General features: G+C 46.4%; 1 protein-coding gene and 1 pseudogene across 1 annotated transcript; both read right to left on the minus strand.

Moving 5' to 3' along the window:
* Nucleotides 1–363: 363 nt before the first annotated feature.
* On the minus strand, nt 364–4,563 carry LOC148183350 (uncharacterized; annotated as a pseudogene).
* Nucleotides 4,564–8,219: 3,656 nt separating this feature from the next.
* LOC148183351 (endogenous retrovirus group K member 5 Gag polyprotein-like) lies at nt 8,220–8,807 on the minus strand. The gene has a single exon (XM_088061362.1). It carries the CDS (start codon nt 8,805–8,807, stop codon nt 8,220–8,222), a length of 588 nt encoding a protein of 195 aa, XP_087917488.1.
* Between the last annotated feature and the right edge of the window lie 9,964 nt (nt 8,808–18,771).

Here is an 18,771-nt window from a genome sequence, read left to right on the forward strand (position 1 = left end):
TTAAACTGCAAAAGATAGTACGAAGTAACTGGAGCTAAATAAGAAAAGTCACATCCAATAATCTCAGTAAAATTGCATACACAAAAATTTGAATGATTCTTAGTATCTACTATTATGCTTTCCACAAGCGTACTATCACAAGCAGTTCTCAAGCATACACATCCATTGACTATATACACAAGCACTGTTTCAGAAGTCTCATTAGGATGGATTTCAAAATGACAGATATTTTGTTCTGTGTCTAGACAAATGTCTTGAGTTTTGATTACATTACTTTCACAGATAAACCCTTGTTGTTCCCGGACAATACAATTGTCTAAACCAACAGTTTGCCATTTCCCACCAATCTGACGGGCCCATTCCCTATGCTCTAAAGGATAAAGAACAGCTCCGTCATGATTCAGCCCCAATGCAATGATAGGAAAAATTGAATGTACTGAAGCATTACGTATTGTCAACACAAAAGCTGTGGCTGTGTTTGTGGTGGGATCGTAGGTAAAATTCACCGAATTCCACCAAGATTGAAATTCTTTTTCAAAATCATTGGCATTGTCCCAAACTATTTTCCAAATCTCAGTGGGAAAGGTGCCTTCTTTGCCCTCTCTGATAATTGAGGCAGTAACTGACTGCATCCACAATTGAGCCTGAATGCAGCTAAGAGCCAGAGAGATGTTATTCTGTGTAGCACTGAGTGCGTCAATTATTAATTTGTGATCATTTACATTTACCATTTCCCAATTTGGTAATATGTTTGACACAACCACTATTGGGTTCACAAAGCCGATAAGGATGACTGCAATGGTTGCTGTAATTTGGTTAAATCCTGTTGTGAATTCATGTTGTAAATATTGGCTTTTCACAATTATTCTGATAAATATATATTATATGCTTTCACTATATTCTTTTCTCTCTTAGCAAGTTATAGGATTAGATAGGAATTCTGAATGGTAAGGATGTGTTTCATCTGGACAAGGCAAGATAACTCCAACAGGCACGACAATGGGAGGATCAAGCTGTGGAAAACAGGCTGTTATCAGCAGCAGGAAATGGAGAGCAAACTGTTATCAAAAAGCCAGTACCAGGATGTTGGCGGGGGGGGGGGGAAGATATGAAGCCCATCTGCTCTCAGAGGAAGGATGAGGGGCCCGGACTCTTATCAACAAGTGACCATCTGCAGAAAAAAAAAAAAAGGAAACCAAAAACTCCAAAATAATGCTGACCAGCTAGAATAATGATGACCAGCAAAAATATATGCTGACCAGCAGAAAATAAAATTGTGAAGAGCATGATCCAAGAAGGCGAAACCAGGGAGGGGACATGCTTGAATATGCATTAACCCCTCACAGCAAGGATGGGATAAAAGGGGTATCCCTGAGATACCAGGTGTGCTCTTGGCAGAGCGCCAAGGCACCCGGCCGTAACTCTTTGCTTTACTTTATGTCTCTTATTGTCTTTATTAAACCTTTCTAAAATTTTACAGGAGTGAACTTCGTTTTTCACAATCCCCAGTTGTGGTAGACAATTTATTCAGCAGCACTTCTGAATCAATTCTATTCAAAATTCCCAATCCCATTCCCACAAGACCAGTTGTGTCTCTTGTCAGTCATCTCTTAAAAGGGTTACGCTTTCATAACCAGGCTGTCTACCCTTCAAAAGAACTTCACAAGTTGAACAAGCTGGCTGAATTTCTGAGATATTGTTTTGCATTAGCAGTTTGACTTGTTTGAGAGACCACGCTAGATTAAACAATATTTGTTGTTGCCTGACTCGAACCCCCAGAGTGTTTCAGCTAGCTCAGTGATCACTCTGGCTCCAAGCCAGCAGAGGATTGAATTTGGGGCTCACTGATCCACTTCTGGAATTCAAGTCTCTCGAATGTGTAAAGAAATAAGGGGTGAACTCCTCTGCTGAATTATATTCCACAGTTTATTTCTGTGAAGGGAAATCCAGAGAGCAAGACAAAGGGTTTGGGGTCTGGGGGTTTCTTTTAACAGGGTTTCTTCAGAGGGTGGGAACATCAGAGAGAACCAATTATTTTTCACAGCTAGCACATTTACAAACTTTCTACAAATCAAGGCTAAACATGCTAAGATAAGAAATAACAGACACAGACTTCTTCAAATGCCTACAGAGGTGTAGGAGTGAGCTCACAGAAGAGGCGGGGGGGGGGGAGGGGAAAAGCCGCGACTTGGAGAGGGGGAAGAGTACATTCCAAGCTATCAACTACTAACATAAACTAACTTAATATTCTAACAACTCTTACTGTAACATCTCCCCCTAATTTTTTCTAAAAGAAGGAAGGGAACTCAGTTTTATCTCTTCAAACGAAGGGGAAGGGGTTTGGGGTTTTCTAAGATTTGGGAATTCCACAGCATTTATATGGGGTGCAGGAGAGGTTAACTTGGTAGTGGTGGTAATACACCAACGTTGCAATACAGAAAACATAATCAAAATGCTATAAATGAAATAGAGCCAAAATTATTAATAATAAATTTATTAAAAATTTGTGAAAATTTGTCAAAAAAAGGAACAACCACAATCACAGTTAAGGCTAAAGCGTCGAGCCTGGGGTCGACGCTGGGTGAACTTTGAATCAGTCTTTACTGCCCTGACTCCCCCAAGTTCACCGTCAGTCTTCTGTAGGAGTGGGTTTTTATACAGTTTCTATAGCCTGAGGCTGCACAGTTCTTCCTCTCCGAGTCTGTTGCATATTCATATTTATTGTAAGTTTGTTAACTAGATTTCCGAGAAGGGAGGAAAAGGTTTGAGTGGCTTTACAGGAACTGAGTTTCTGAGATGCATGATGTGGAGATATTTTCTATTTGGTTTGTGAACGAGGTTCCGAAGTTCCGAGGGAGAAGGGGAGTTACAGGAAATGAGTATTGAGATTCATGGTCCTGGACAACCAGATCAGTCTATCAGGTGCGAATCACTGTGTCGTTAGTACCTCGCCTGGGTGGGCCTTGATTTCTCTGGTGCCACTTTGTTCTTTTGCAAATTGTCCTTTTCCTCTGGCTCCGAGCTGTTGCTGCTGCAACCCTTGCTTGCTTGGTATATGTATCCAGTTTTTATTTACTTATATACACATAAAAGAACCTGAATTATACATTTATATATCACACAAAACAACAACAACAATTACAAAAAACCCTATAACAGTCCGGAAAACAGAAGACAGCCACCTGGAGATTCCCCACCCTGAAAAGACGTTTGTAAACCAGTCTTCAGATTGCTGCTTGATGTTTCCTATTAACTTTTGCATCTTGTCCAGGGTGGAACGGACATTTTCACGTCTTGAACTTAGGTTAAGACAACAAAGTCCTTTGAACTCTGAGCAGTCATGATTGTGCAGCAACAGCAAAAAGTCGATAGCTGCCCTGTTCTGAAAGGTGGCTCGCCTGGTTATTTCCTCATCTGCTAGGAGGTTACTGATGGAAGTAGAGGTTAAATTAGCCTGTTTTAAAATCCAACATTCAAGATGGCCTAATTCACCTAAGGCTTCTGCTGCTGCTGCTACCCAGGGCAAAAACACTGAGACGGCAACTCTTTTCCCTTTTGCCCAATGAATAATTTCTTCATTGCAGTGTTCGTCAAATTTGCCAAACTGCGTTTCTGTATTCGGGTCAAATTTACAATTCTGTTTTGCCAATTTGCAATATGGGTTTTGTTGGGAGTAAACAAGGAAAGTCTCCCAATGGTACAAGGTCCTCCTACCAGGTAAGAGGGGATGCCAGCCCAAGCTCGATCACCACAAATAAAAACCACATCTTTTTCAAGGATATGGGGGCGTCCGACAGGGGTGGAATCTGAGTTAATGGTAACAAGGGATTAACACCAGCTGGCATCCTGAAATTCTGTTTTGTGCTGCCAGAGAAACATGTATCCTTTAGGGTGCAGAGGTTCAAAATTAAAATGCACACAATAAATGGCAGGGGATGAACCCAGGACTTCAAACTCCTGTGGTTCTGCTGAGAAAATGGGCAGTTCTTGAGCCCACCCTTGCCAGAGGGTAAATGGGTTATCTACAGGGGAAAAGAATTCAAGAACCCGACCACTTTGCCTGTTTATAACTTCAACTTTGGTATTGGGGGGGTGGGAATTAACCTTGCAAAATAGGGCTTTTAAACTACATGGGAGTTCATCGAACTTTGCTGGGATACCCACCAGGCATGTTGACATTGGATTTTCTGCTGCTGCTGTAGACAAACAGATGTGGTCTTGTTTGAGGGTTTCTGCCAGCGTAACCCATACGTTTTTTCTGGGCTGTGGGACAACCCAAGCCTCTGAGGCTGGCATCAGCACTGGGAGAATGAAAATGATCCACAAAACTGTCATGCTGGGGATGGTTTCTTCCTAAAATACAGGTAAACAAGGAGCAAAAAACATTAGCTGAATTCATCAATAAACAGATTCAACAGAGGAAAGTCAGGGTAGACTGGAGAATCTGAATTTCCTTCTCCACCCAAATACCTGACTGTTCTTTGAACTTCTGCCACTGAAATATTGGGGGGTCTTGTGGGATGTTTTCCAATGTACGGTTTTACCCACCTCTGTCGGACCCATCGTAAACCCAGGGGTGTTGATACACAAGCACATCCTCTTCCCCATGTCACTAATTTGTAGGGGCCTTAAATTCTTCCACTTTCAGGGTCTCTTATCAACACTGGTGGATGCTCCTTGAGCTTGTGTTTGCCATGAGGGGAGAAATGCTTAACCACTGGGGGGTTTTGATCTTCCATAGAACAGTTTAAAAAACTGAGCTTGAACAGGGCTTTGCATAATCTTCCCCGTGGTGTTAACTTTACTTCGTTTTCCCATTGATTTTTCAAAACTCTTTTGAGTGATTGGTGTACTCTCTCTACCACTGCTTGACCTGTTGGAGAGTGGGGGATTCCTGTCTTGTGCCTCACTCCCCATTCCTGCAAGAATTCCTTAAACACTTTAGAAATGTATGCTGGTCCATTATCTGTTTTAATTTCTTTAGGGATTCCTAGCACAGAAAAAGCTTGCAACAGGTGCTTTGTGGCATGCACACCTTTTTCTCCTGCATGGGCCGAGGAAAAAATTCCTCCAGAGAAGGTATCAATGGATACATGTACATATTTTACTTGTCCAAATTCAGGGATATGTGTTACATCCGTTTGCCACACTTCACAGTGTTCAAGTCCCCTTGGATTGACTCCAGCACCCAGGGATGGCAGAATGGTGCGCTGGCAGTGGGGACATGTGGCCACAATGGCTTTGGCTTGATCTCGTTTCAGATTAAACTGTCGAATCAAACTCAGCACATTTTGATGAAACATTTGGTGGCTCAGTTTTGCCTGTTGGAACAGGTCAGGGAGTCTGGCCAGCCCAACAGGGGCAGCAGCCAGGGAATCAGCTCTGCTATTCCCTTCTGCTATGAAACCAGGTAATATCGTATGTGAACGGGTATTCATAAATAAAAAATAGGGATGTTCTTGATGGGAAACTGCATAAATCAATTTTGAGAGCAATTCAAACAAAGTTCTGTTTGAGATCTCCTTGAGGACTGCATTCTATCCTCTGGAAACCACTCCTGCTACATAAGCTGAACCAGTGACCAAATTGAATGGTTCTGAAAATGTCTCAAATGCTCTAACCACTGCTGCTAACTCAGCAATTTGAGGGGATCCTTCCACATACTCAACATATGTTTCTCACTGTTGCGTCTGAGGATCCTTCCAGGTCATTACTGACCTTCGGGATGCTCCAGAAGCATCAGTAAAAACAGTCAAAGCCTCAAGGGGCTTCTGACTCCTCTTATCTTTTGGTACAAAATTAAATTTTGAATTAAACAATTTGTGTGCAGGGGCATGAACTGAAATCTGCCCAGTAAAACTCTCCAGAGCAATTTGCAAGGCCTCTTGATTCCTCAAGAGGTGCTCAAACATTTCCCTGGTCATCTTCACTGAGGAGGTTTCTTCCTCAGAGAGGCTTAGGGGCAAATGTATGCACAAAAAATCGCAACCAACAGGATCTCTTAATCTCAGCCGGGCCTTTCCAACCAGCCGGGCCATCAATTCCTGGGGCCTTGTAATATTTTTGGACCGATGGTGACTGAGAAAAACCCACTCTATGATTATCAGATGATCTTTCTGGTCCTTGTCCCACTGAAAAATCAACCCCTGAAGGTGCGGCCATTTTCCCATTACAATAAATTTGAAAGGCAGCTCTAGATGGCATCTATGTGCCTGTCTCTTCTCCATCATGCTGCTTACCTTCTCTAACGCATTCCTGGCTTCTGGACTCAGAGTCCTTGGAGCACTCAGCTCATCTCCCCCTTTTAATAAATTGAAAAGAGGGGCTAGGTCATCAGTGGCAATGCCTAGCCAAGGCCTAATCCAATTCAATGTTCCACACAGAGAGTGCAAGTCTGCTAAGGTTTTGGGATTGCTGTTAAAAGCCAATTTTTGAGGAACAACTGTTCTTGCAGTGATTTCCAGACCCAAGTATTTCCAAGGAGGCATCTTTTGTACTTTTTCCTCCTGAAGGGTGAGTCCTGCAGTTGTTAAAACTTCGGTCACCCGGTCAAGCATGGACTGTAGCAATTTCTCATGTGGGGCACACACTAGCACATCATCTGTATAATGCAGAATGATGGCTTCCCCCACCTCAGCCCACACAGGGGATAACAAAGTGGCAACATACCATTGGCAAATCACAGGTGAATTTTTCATCCCGTTGGGGGAGGGATTTCCAATGAAACCTTCTCATTGGGGCTTTTCTGTTGAGGGAAGGCATAGAAAAAGCAAACCTGGGGGCACCTACAGGGTTAAGAGGAATTTTGAAAAAGCAGTCTTTGCTGTCAATCACAGCCAATTCCCAGTCTTGAGGGAGCATTGCACGGGAAGGCATTCCTGGTTGAAGAAGTCCCATGTCCACAATGACTTTGTTAATTTCTCTCAGATCATGAACCAATTTCCACTTGTCTTTCCCCGTCTTTTTTATAACAAACACCGGGGAGTTCCAAGGGCTAAAAGTGGGTTCAATATTACCTTGTGCCAATTGCTTGTCTACTAAGTTGTTAAGCGCCTTTAATTTCTCTTTACTCAGTGGCCACTGTGGTATCCAAATTGGGTAATTCGTGGTCCATTCTAGTTTTTGGGTCTGGCACTTCTCAGTGGTCGCAATCAAAAATCCCGAGGTGTTTTCGGAATTTCAATGCAGACTCCCCATTGGAACATGACATCTCTTCCCCACAGGGGAACCTGGAAATCAGTGACAATGGGGCGAAGAGATGCTACTTGCCCATCAGGTCCTCTAATCTGTACGGGCTCTTTGATATTTTGGCCAATTGGGCTTCCCCTATACCTTGGATGTGGCTAACCATTGGTTGCAGTTCCCATTGTGGTGGCCATCTCCTTTCAGGGATGACAGTCACATCTGCTCCTGTGTCTATCATGCCTGTCATTCCCATGCCTTCACTACCCTTTTCCAAATGGCATGAGATGATGGGTTTGTTTTCTCCCACAGCTTGAGCCCAGTAGATCTGCGGTGCTACATCGCCTACTGGGATCCCTGATGGAATGGGAATAGCTTGAGCAATTACCTGCCCTTGTGCTAGGTAGAATGGTTGGTTGATGCATCGTGCTAGAAGGATGAGTGCATCCAAGTCAGCTGAAAGAGTGACAGGAGAAATTTCAGTTTCTGGGGGTGTGTTTTTTGTGTCCCCAATGACAAGGAACTTACAGTTCAGGTCCAGATTCAATTTTTCCCTCAGTGGGTCAACGGAAACAACCGTCCAGTGGCGAGACCTGAAAAAATGATCTTTCACAGTAAACAATTTGAGAGGTAATTTTGGCTTCCATTCCTCATAACCCTTGGTGTTATTTCGATGGCAGAAGTTGGTCTTGTGAGAAATGTCACATTTAAGAGTGTTATCACATTCAATTTTCCCTCCCCCTGTGACTTCTATTTCACTTGTCTCGGCGCAGAATAGATTCACGCTGTGTATCTATTTTTTTTGGTTTTGAGGACCCCCTCCCTTTTCCCTGTTTCCCTGCCCTTGCTTGTTAGGATATGGCATTTGGCAGAACTTTGCAAAATGTCCTGGCTGTCCACACCGATGACAGGTAAGCGGTCCTTTCAGCTTGGCTGGCGATGGCAGGGTGAATACAGTTGTGTCTGCAATCCTTCCCGGGGTTTTCTGGGAGTCCTCAGTCTTGGGCATTGAAGTGCTGAATACACCTGTACACATCTCAATCAAAGTTGTTAAGGTAGGTGTCGGATCCTTCGGCTGCACTCAGTGCTTGGCAGGCTTCATTAGCATTCACTTGCGCCACTTCCAACAGGAGGTTGGAATGCAGGGTGGTATTTTGCACTTGTCTTTCAATCTGTACCTTTAATCTATTCACAAAATCTACAAATCTTTCATCAGGATGCTGTTTAATTTGAGCATAGGGAACAACAGATTCAGAAAGAGGAATACTGATAAACACTTTTTCTGCAGCCTCCTGTATTTTCTCTCTAACTCTCTTTGGTAAAATTTGGGCCTGATCGATAGCTTGGCTCCAATCCCCTTCTCCACACAAATGATCCATGGTAATTATTTTTCCATTTTCATCTAAAGCCTCAAAATCACTGCTCATTAATTTTCCCAAAAGGGTTCTCAACAATCTTTTCAAAGCCCCTTCCCAGAGCAGATATTCTCCTGGGGATAGAAGGTAGGAAAACAAATCCTTTAAGTCATGTGGAACCAATTGACTGGAGGAGAGGTTTGCCTTTAAAAGACTTTTAAAGAACTGGCTCTCCTTTCCGAACTCCTTTGCTAACTTGCATAATTCCATTTTTAATCTAAATGACATTGCATTCCTTTCTGGTAATGTTTTTCCCCTCCCATTATAAGTTACAGGTGCTGCAAAGAAGGGAGGACTCTCTGTTTGTTCCTGGTTTCTCCCTTCACCCCCTCCCTTCTCCACACTGTGTGAGCTGGAGGGAGTGGCCTGGGAACCAGCAGCAGAGAGAGGGTAGGCAGGGTTGCAGAGGGGGTAGGAGGGGTCAGGGGCAGGGTGACTTGGGAGGGAGACATCCCTGGGAGGTGGGGCAGAGGCGGAGGAGGGAGGGTCTGGAGGACCAGGAGGGGGAAGGTCTTTAGGGAGGAAAGGGTTGGAGGGGGGTGGGGGAACAAAGAGATTGTGGGAAGAAGAAGCAACAGGCTGATAGTCGACCATGTGCTCGCCACCATTTTGGGACCCTTGGGCCCTTTGTGTAACACTTGGGGAGGGGCCGACCATGTGCTCTCCTCCATTTTGTGTACCCACAGGACTACCAGGAACAAAAGGAGAGGGATATTGAGTATAATGAGGGGTAGGAGATGGAGCTGGGATGGATTTTAGGGAAAGGTCTCCAACAGCTTGTCCAGAGCTACTGGAAGAAGGGTGCTGAGAAGACTCCCCCAGCTTAGGATAACAGGGTTGGAGTAAAGAAACAGGGTTATCAGGGTTAGGATTGGGTAAGCTTTTTTCCTTTTCTTCTTTTTCAATAAGGGTTAGTCTAATTAAAACAAACAAATGGATTACTTTCTCTGCTGAACTATCTCCAGCATTCACAGATTCAGTCAATTTTGTTCCAACTCTGTTCCAAAAGGAAACAGAAGTTACATCTGCAGGGGACACTTGAGGAAAATTTAAAAAATCCCAATGCACTAATTTTTTCACTTTTTTCTTAGAAAACGGTTTCTCTTCAATTTGCAAAATGCCAATCACTTGATTAAAAATCCCCCTTTGTGCTACAGACAGCCTTGCACCTGTGAAAAACGAGATTCACTTAATAAATTATAAAAAGTTTAATATAAACAAAAAGACAATTAGGAGACAAAGGAAATAAAGCAAAGGGTTAAAATGGCCGGGTGCCCTGGCGCCTTGCCAGGAATACACCTGGTATCTTGGGAACACCCTTTTTATCCCATCCTGCTGTGAGGGTTTAATGCATATTCAAACTTTTTCGAGAAGTATTTAGCATGTCCCCTCCCTGGTTCTGCCTATTTAGAACATGCTCTGTATGGTTTTTATTTTTGCTGATCATCATTACTTTTGAGTTTGGTTTCCTTTCTTCTGCAAATGGTCAGTGTTGATAACAGTCCGGGCCTCTCATCCTTCTGCTGAGGGCAGCTGGGCTTCATATCCTTCCCCCGCTGCCAACGGCCTGGTCCTGGCTGCTGATAACAGCTTGGTCTCTATTTCCTGCTGCTGATAACAGCCTGGTTTCCACTGTCCTTCTGCTGAAAACAGCTTGGTCCTCCCACTGTCTTGCCTGTTGGAGTTATCTTGCCTTGTACTATGAAATTCCTTTAAGCTTAAAACTTGTTAGCAAGAGGAAAAGTACATACATAGCCAAAAAGTATTTAACATATAATATTCATCTTAATACTTGCGAAAGCCAATATCACAATACAGATTTATAACACACCCATTCTGTGATCTCACCTGTCTGTGGCAGCTATTTCACCAACGGCCCAAAACTGCTCTGCATCCAGAAGTTTCACCTGGGATTGATATGCGGAATAAAAGGAACTCTATAACTCGCAAAATAGTTATAAGAGTAGGTATGAATTTATTCAGTGCTGAGGTGCATGGGGGATATCTCCTCCAAAAAGCATGCATACCTTTTTGATTTTGTTTTCCCTTTTTATCTTTTACAGACTAGGTTTACAGGATACGCTTAATACATATTCATTTCCTAACCCCGCCTGTCCTCACTTCATATTACAATTAGCTCCATGCCCCTTTCCGTCCTTTGGCCACCTTTTGGGACTTTAAATCCGTTCCTTCCAGCTTAGGGTCCGAGGAATCCCCTTTATCCTGTGGTGCCCTTGTCTTTACATCTTGTTTATGTATTCTAGCTTCTTATCTTATCTTGCAGTCTGACCCTATTCCTGTTCTTGTGGATCAGGGTGTCAGGGTATGGTTTTTGTCAAACCCCCCTTTTAGTCAAGCATTTCTTTATGTTTACTTCCTAATTCTTAATTTCTCTGTTTCAGGATGGGACTCTTCTCTCACTCACTCCCTCTTCACCACTTCCCCCCTTTGGGGAATTCAGTCTTCTGACTGCTCATGCCCTTGTCTCATTCTCAAAAGCAGTCCCTTGGTGCTTAGGGATTCTTGCTTTCTTCCCCAAAACATCTTCCACTTAAAACAGTGAAGCGTCGCTTCTGGGGTAGGTGTCGTCCCAACGGTGGTCCGAATCCCACCTTCCGTGGTTCTTCTGTCCCCTTTATTGGGGGGAAGGCCAGCCCCACATCTTGGGTGCCATCTCACTTAAACCCCTAGAGTGTTTCAGCTAGCTCAGAGATCATTCTGGCTCCAAGCCAGCAGAGAATTGGATTTGGGGCTCACTGATATTAAAAACGAGATTCACTTAATAAATTATAAAAAGAATTTGATATAAATAAAAAGACAATTAGGAGACAAAAGAAATAAAGCAAAGGGTTAAAACGGCCGGGTGCCCTGGCGGGTTGCCAGGAACACCCCTGGTATCTCAGGAACGCTCTTTTTATCCCCCCCTACTGTGAAGGTTTAATGCATATTCAAAGCGTCCCCTCCCTGGTTGCGCCTTCTTAGATCATGCTTTTGTACAATTTTTATTTTCTGCTGGTCAGCATTTATTTTTGCTGGTCATCATTATTCTTGCTGGTCATCATTATTTTGGAGTTTGGTTTCTTTTCTTTTTGCAAATGGTCAGGGCAGATAACAGTCCGGCCCGTCATCCTTCCCCTGAGGGCAGCTAGGTTTCATATCTTCCGCTGATAACAGTTTGGGCTCTATTGTTCTCCTGATAAGAGCTTGGGCCCCAGTGTCCTTGCCCTCTGGGGTTTCCTTGCCTTGTACTTAGGAAATTCTTTTAAACTTAAGACTTGTTAGCAAGAAAAAAAGTACATACATAGCTAAAAAGTATTTAATATATAATATTCATCTGCGAAAGCCAATATCACAATACAAATTTATAACACTGATCCACTTCTGGAATTCAAGTCTCTCGAATGTGTAAAGAAATAAGGGGTGAACTCCTCTGCTGAATTATAGTTCACAGTTTATTTCTGTGAAGGGAAATCCAGAGAGCAAGACAAAGGGTTTGGGGTCTGGGGGTTTCTTTTAACAGGGTTTCTTCAGAGGGTGGGAACATCAGAGAGAACCAATTATTTTTCACAGCTAGCACATTTACAAACTTTCTACAAATCAAGGCTAAACACGCTAAGATAAGAAATAACAGACACAGACTTCTTCAAATGCCTACAGAGGTGTAGGAGTGAGCTCACATAAGAGGCGGGGGGGGAAGGGAAAAGCCGCGACTCGGAGAGGGGGAAGAGTACATTCCAAGCTATCAACTACTAACATAAACTAACTTAATAATATTCTAACAACTCTTACTGTAATAGTTCCGCCGAGAAGATGGGCGTGGCCCTGCCTCGCCCGGCACCCAGGCGGCAAAAGCTCGGGGCGGGGTCAACTTCTCTGTGTGCATTTCCAGCACAGAGCACCGTGGAGCTACCTGAACAGGGGTCCGCACAGCCCCTGGAAGAGGCGCAGGGGACGGTCCCGTGCCCTTGTTGCGGCTGGGCTGTGCCGTACCCCATGGGAGTTAATGGGGGGGGGCTCAGGCTCCGCGCCGACTGCTGCGCATGTGCAAGCGGGCGCCATCCCGGAGGGCGGGGGTTTTGGGGACTCTCTCTCGGCCCCTGTCCCAGTGGGTGGGGTGCCCGTGCTGCTCTGCGTAGAGTGGCTGCTGCCAGATTTTGAGCCTTGCGTCCTCAGTGAGACTCTGTTGGGTGCAATCCCGGCCGCTTCTCCGCCTGCGCCGAACTCATTTGTCTTGGGGGGGGGGGGGGTGGAATGCCGCGTTTGGCACGGACGCTGGGCTGGCTGCTGCAGGCCTCGTAATGCTTGTTTTCCCTCCCGCGAGCCCGGGACAACCCCTGGCAGCGGGACGTGGTGGTGTAGCAGCTCCACGGGCCGTGCCTCTCCCTGCACCTTGGTCCTGCCCTGCGCTGGAGGCAGGCCGTTCCGAGCTGGCTCTATTCCGCCTTGCCTCGGGTTCCTGGGCAATGCCTGAGCCCACAGCTGGAGCGGTGTCGCCCCTTCTGTCTCCTGCAGCCGGGACGGGGCTGTGGTGGATTCATGCCCTGCGTTGTTTACTCTTGGCACAGGCGGTGATACAGCCATCACGAAGCTGGTGGCCCCCAGAGGCAAAGGTCCCCAGGCTAGTCGGGCTTCTTCGGCTGGCCTGTGGACTTAGCCTCCCTGCCAGACAACCATGCGACCATGGGACCAGGTGCAGTTTTGGGAGGTGGTGAGGGCTAAGGTTGATGAGGTGGCTGGTCGTGCTTCTGAACATAGCCCCCTGGATATCGGGGATGGCTCCTCTGATTCTACTGGTGTTACGATGGCTGCGATGCCGAGCGCTGCTGCGATGTCTTTCCACCAGGTGCCTGACCCTGTCTCGGGGGACTCTGTGAGACAGGACATGGCAGGCTAGACCATTCCTCTGGAGGGTTATCAGGCATTTCTTGTGCTCCATGATGCGGCTCAGAGGACTAATCAGCCGTTATCCTGGAAGGCCTTGGCGGATCTCCGGGAGACGGCTGAAAAACATGGGTTAGGGTCGAATGAGGTTATGCAGGCTCTTTGGGGTCTTGTGGGTGGTGTACTAGTACCTTATGATATCCAGAGTATAGCCCATGTTCTTTTTCAGACAGTGGAGTACAGCATTTTAAGGCGGAATGGGCTCAGATAGCCTGTCAAGTGGTGCAGCAGAATACTGCCTTGGGCCAGTGGGATCCCAGGCGGGTGATCGGCTCTGATGCTCTGCTGGGTAAGAACGGCTTTGCTGACATTGGTAGGCAAGTTGGCCTTGACCCTATTGTGCTTGTGTCGCCCTGAAAACTCAGCTTATGAGCTTGCTGACATAGTTTTCTAAGACTTTCCCAGGACAGTAACTGTAAACATAGAGATAGGTATACATTCCTTCTATTTCACATATTGTGATGGACATCTCTCATGGCCAGTGGAGTGGGAAAGTCTTATCCTGACCATCCAATCCCTGGCCGTGGTCAGAAACCTATAAACCCTGGGAGGAAAAATAAACTTGCTCTTCCTTTCACCACACCTCGAGCTGTGTCCGTGTGATCTATTCATCTCCAGCGGCAACATGCTTGAGCAATGCAAGGAGACGGGCATGGTAGTGTTAGTGCGAGCCATAAAATAGGATGCCCCTAAAGAGTCTTTTGCAACTGTTGTCCAGCAAGCTGACGAGTCTTTTCTGCGATTTTCGAATCGGCTGACTGCTTCTGTGGAGCGGCAAGTGCAAGATAGTGTGGCGAGGCAGCTTGTGCTCAAGAACCTCGTGAGGTCTGATTTTAATGTCATGTGCTGGAGGATCATTGGGATGCTTCCTGGTGATCCCTCGCTGCCGCAGATGGCATGGGCTTGTGTAGAGGCAGGTATCACTGCTGAGGAGCCGCCTATGGTGGCTGCCATTCTGCGGCCGACTTGGGTGAAGCCGCAGGGAGGGCAGCGGCAACAGGGGACTGCTCAGGTCAGCGAGAGCAGAAAAAGAAAGCGCAGGGGGTCTCAACTCCCTTGTTTTTCTGTGCCTGGTGTGGTAGGCTGAATCATGGGGCGAATGTGTGCAAGGTGACAGTCCTTGCTAATGGTCAGCCTCTGTTTGGCTCGAGAAACAAGAAGCTGAGCGCTACGGGGAGACACGCTCAGACACAAGCCTCTCTTCACACCCCAGAGCCGATGGAGGTCTGCTTGGCCAGCTCATAGCCAGCACCTGCGGCTCAGCAGGCCTTGATGTCTGCACAGTGGACAGAGTTGTCTTGGACTCTTGCAGGATGTACAGGGTTCCTTTGGATGCTTTTGGTCCGGTGGGTGAGGGCATGAGTGCTCTTCTTGTGAGGAGGTCAAGTACCACTGCTCAGGGCATCATTGTGCACCTAGTAATCATTGATTTGGACTTCACAGGGCAGATTTATGCCATGGTTTCCATGCTCACCCCCCCTGTTACCATCCCTGCAGGAACCAGGCTTGCTCAACTTGTGCCTTTTAAGTCTTGTGTTTGCAGAACTGAGGACCGACTGCAGGGAGATGGCGGCTTCAGGTCCACTGGGCTGCCTCAGGTTCACTGGACTGCTGTTCTGATGGCCAAGGTTGGTCCTGAATGGGTCTGCACCCTGTCCATCCCTGGCGAGACACTGCCAGAGGTTAGCCTCAGCAGGCTTCTTGACACTGGTGTGGATGTCATGATTGTCAGGTTTGCTGACTGGCTCCCGGAGTGGCCCTTGGAACCGGAGCGGACGTGTGTCGTGGGATTGGCAGGAGCAGCGCAGTGCTATGTGAGCCGGAGGCCCATGTTCATGACGACCCCTGAGGGAGACACAGTCATGGTTTGGCCGTACGTTAGGAAGGACTCACGGATAACTCTCTGGGGGAGGGATGTTCTGGCTGCATGGGGTGTGCGTATTGGGACAGATTTTTGGTAGGGGCCACTGTGTTGGAGGGTGCAGACTGTCCTACACCTCGCACACACTGGCTGGTGGAAAAACCCATTTAGAAGAATCAGTGGCCCCTCCCTCATGATAAACTAGTTGCCCTCCGTGAAATGGTTCAAGAACAGTTGGACTACGGTCATCTGGAGCCTTCGACCAGTCCCTGGACCACTCCTATTTTCTGTATCAAGAAGAAGTCTGGGAAGTGGAGGTTGCTGCAAGCCCTCTGGAAGGTTAACACTGTGATGGAAAGCATGGGCACGTTGCAGGTTGGCATGCTGTCACCCACCATGCTTCCTGCTGATTGGCCAGTCCTCATCATGGATCTGAAGGATTGTTTCTTTACAATTCCTTTGCATCCCGATGACAGACCGAAATTTACCTTTTCAGTGCCAGCTGTCAGTAATGCTGAGCCCGCACAAAGATATCAATGGAAGGTTTTGCCACAAGGCTTGCGGAATTTACCTGCCATTTGCCAGTGGTATGTGGCTTGAGCCCTGTCTGGAGTTCGCTAGCAGTTTCCTGATGCTCATCTCTATCATTATATGGATGACATCTTGGTGGCTGCGCCCACCCAGGATGAACTGCTGGTGATTCAGCCTCGACTGCTCAGTGCCCTGCATTCTCATGGGCTGCAAGTGGCTCTAGAAAAGGTTCAGTGCCAGCCTCCTTAGAAGTATTTGGGGGTGAAAATTTTGGAGCCGACAGTCCAACATCAAGAGGTGCAGTTTGTGCATTCGGTGAGGACACTGAATGATGTCCAAAAGTTGGTGGGTGTCGTCACACGGTTGCGTCCCTATTTGGGACTGACCACAGCACAGCTGTCTCCGTTGTTTGATCTGTTGAAGGGGGACTCTGAAGTAGTCTCGGATGCTGACACCGGAGTCACAGCAGGTGCTGGAGGAGATTCAGCAGGCAGTTTCTGCTCGTCAGGTTTACTGCATTGATACTTCCATTGATGTCACTGTTTTCATTACCACTCCAGATTTGCATCCCACAGGTATCATTGACCAATGGAATGATGAATGGTCCAATCCCTTGCATGTCCTGGAATGGGTCTTTCTGCCCCATCAGCCGCAGAAAATGGCAACTGCATTGTTTGAGCTGATAGCTCACTTGATTGTCAAATGCTGGCAACGGTGTTTGGAATTGATGGGTGCAGATCCCGCAAAGATTGTGCTCCCGGTACCGCGGGAGGATTTTGACTGGAGTTTTGCAAACAGTATTTCTCTGCATAGTGCACTGGGGAACTTTTCTGGACAGATCACTTATCATCTGCCCAGCCATCAGCTTCTGCAGGTGGCAAAATTCGCTGAAATGTCTTTGTGGCCCTAGAATAGTCAGGAGCCTGTGCAAGGCCCCACCATCTTTACTGATGGTTCGGGGAGGACTGGGAAGGCCATTGCTACCTGGACGGATGGATCTGAGTGGCAGGTTTTGGAGAGTCATGAAGATGGTTCAGCCCAATTGGTGGAACTATGGGCTGCTGTCATGGCATTTCAGAAGTTTTCCCAGCAACCTTTCAATCTGGTCACGGATTCTGCCTATGTGGCCAACATAGCTCAGCAGTTGGGTAATTCACTTTTGAAGGAGGTCAGTAATCCTGCCTTGTTTCATTTACTGAAGGCCCTGTGGTGTGCCATATGGGCCCGGGTGCATCCGTACTATGTTCTGCTTGTGGGGAGTCATACCAATTTGCCAGGGTGCATTGCAGAAGGTAACGCGAGGGCTGACAAGTTGGCTAACACCTCATGGGTTGCACTGTCGCCCTGAAAACTCAGCTTTTTGAGCTTGCTGACATAGTTTCTAAAGACTTTCCCAGGACAGTAACTGTAAACATAGATATGTATACATTCTTTCTGATACAAGTCCTTTGATGGACATCTCTCATGGCCAGTGTGGTTGGGATGGTGTTATCCTGACTATCCAATCCCTGGCCGTGTTCAGAAACCTAAAAAATCTGAAAGAAATAAAGTTTGCTCTTCCTTTCACCTCACCTGGAGCTGTGTCTGTGTAACTCATTTTGTGTCCAGGAGCAACATTGCACCTCACCCTGACACGCTCAAGTAGGCCAAAGCAGCACATGGGTTTTTCTACCAGAATGCACATACTTTGCAGAAGCAGTTCTTGTTGATGTCAGCTGAGGCCCATGACATTGTCAAGTTTTGTGACGACTGTCACGTGCTTGCTGCGCCTTTGCCGGCAGGGATAAACCCCAGGGGCCTTAGGGTCTTGGAGCTTTGGCAGATGGATGTCACCCAAGTTGCCGAATTCGGTTGGCTCCGGTATGTGCACATCAGTGTGGACACTTTCTCCTCTGCCATGTGGGCTTCCGCTCACACAGGAAAAAAGACCAGTGATGTCATTGCCCATTGGAGGCAAGCTTTGCTATTTTAGGCATACCTTCTGCTGTGAAGACCAATAATGGTCCTGCTTTCGCCTCTCAGAAGGTGTGGCAGTTCCTGCATTTGTGGGGTGTGTCGCACAAGCTTGGTATCCCTCATTCTCTGACAGGGAAAGTGCTCATGGTATGCTAAAGCAAGTTCTACAGAAGCAGAAACGGGGAATGCAGGGTGAAACCCTGCACGGTCAGTTGGAAAAAGCTTTATATACCCTCAGTCACCTCACGGTGCCACAGGACTCTGATAACCCAGTCGCGTTGAACCATGACCTTTCCTTGTGGGCTTCGGATGAGCCGCATCAGCCTCTAGCGAAGGTTCAAGTGAGGAGTTTAGTCACCAAGCAGTGGGAAGGTCCCTTTGACCTTATCTCTTCAGGGCATGGGTATGCGTGTGTATCCATTGATACTGGGGTACGCTGTGTACCTGCAAAATGCGTTTGTTGTGACCTGCAGCCGCAAAGGCAGCATCCAGCCAACGAGCGGGTTGGAGACTGTGACCAAATTGAAAGTCATCGAATGGATGGGCCATTGGATGATGACTCAGATGCAGATGACATGAGTACTCACCCCGATGGCCCATCCACAAGTAGACGCTAATGCTGAACACGTTTTCATTTTTATTTTTGTAATGGAGAAAGGGTGAGATATCACCCTGAAACTAAAAGCCTTCTGGTTGTTTGAAACATTGTTTGTTTTCTCTGTTATTTTCTTTTTGATTGTTTAAGATATTGTTTGTTTCCTCTGTTCATTTTTTTTTTTTTTTTTAAAGACAAAAAGGGTGAGATGTCGCCCTGAAAATCAAGCTTTCTGACATTGTTTTCATAGTTTCTAAACACTTTCCCGGGAAAGTAACTATAAACATAGA

The sequence above is a fragment of the Pseudopodoces humilis genome, chromosome 12 (assembly GCF_049639895.1).
Source record: "Pseudopodoces humilis isolate 2021_Gansu_Grassland_sample_001 chromosome 12, ASM4963989v1, whole genome shotgun sequence".
In the NCBI taxonomy this organism is placed as follows: Eukaryota; Metazoa; Chordata; class Aves; order Passeriformes; family Paridae; genus Pseudopodoces; species Pseudopodoces humilis.

Bases quoted from the DNA above. Each gene is read 5' to 3' on its own strand.
- LOC148183351 (XM_088061362.1), bottom strand. From the start codon at position 8,807: ATGGAATTATGCAAGTTAGCAAAGGAGTTCGGAAAGGAGAGCCAGTTC.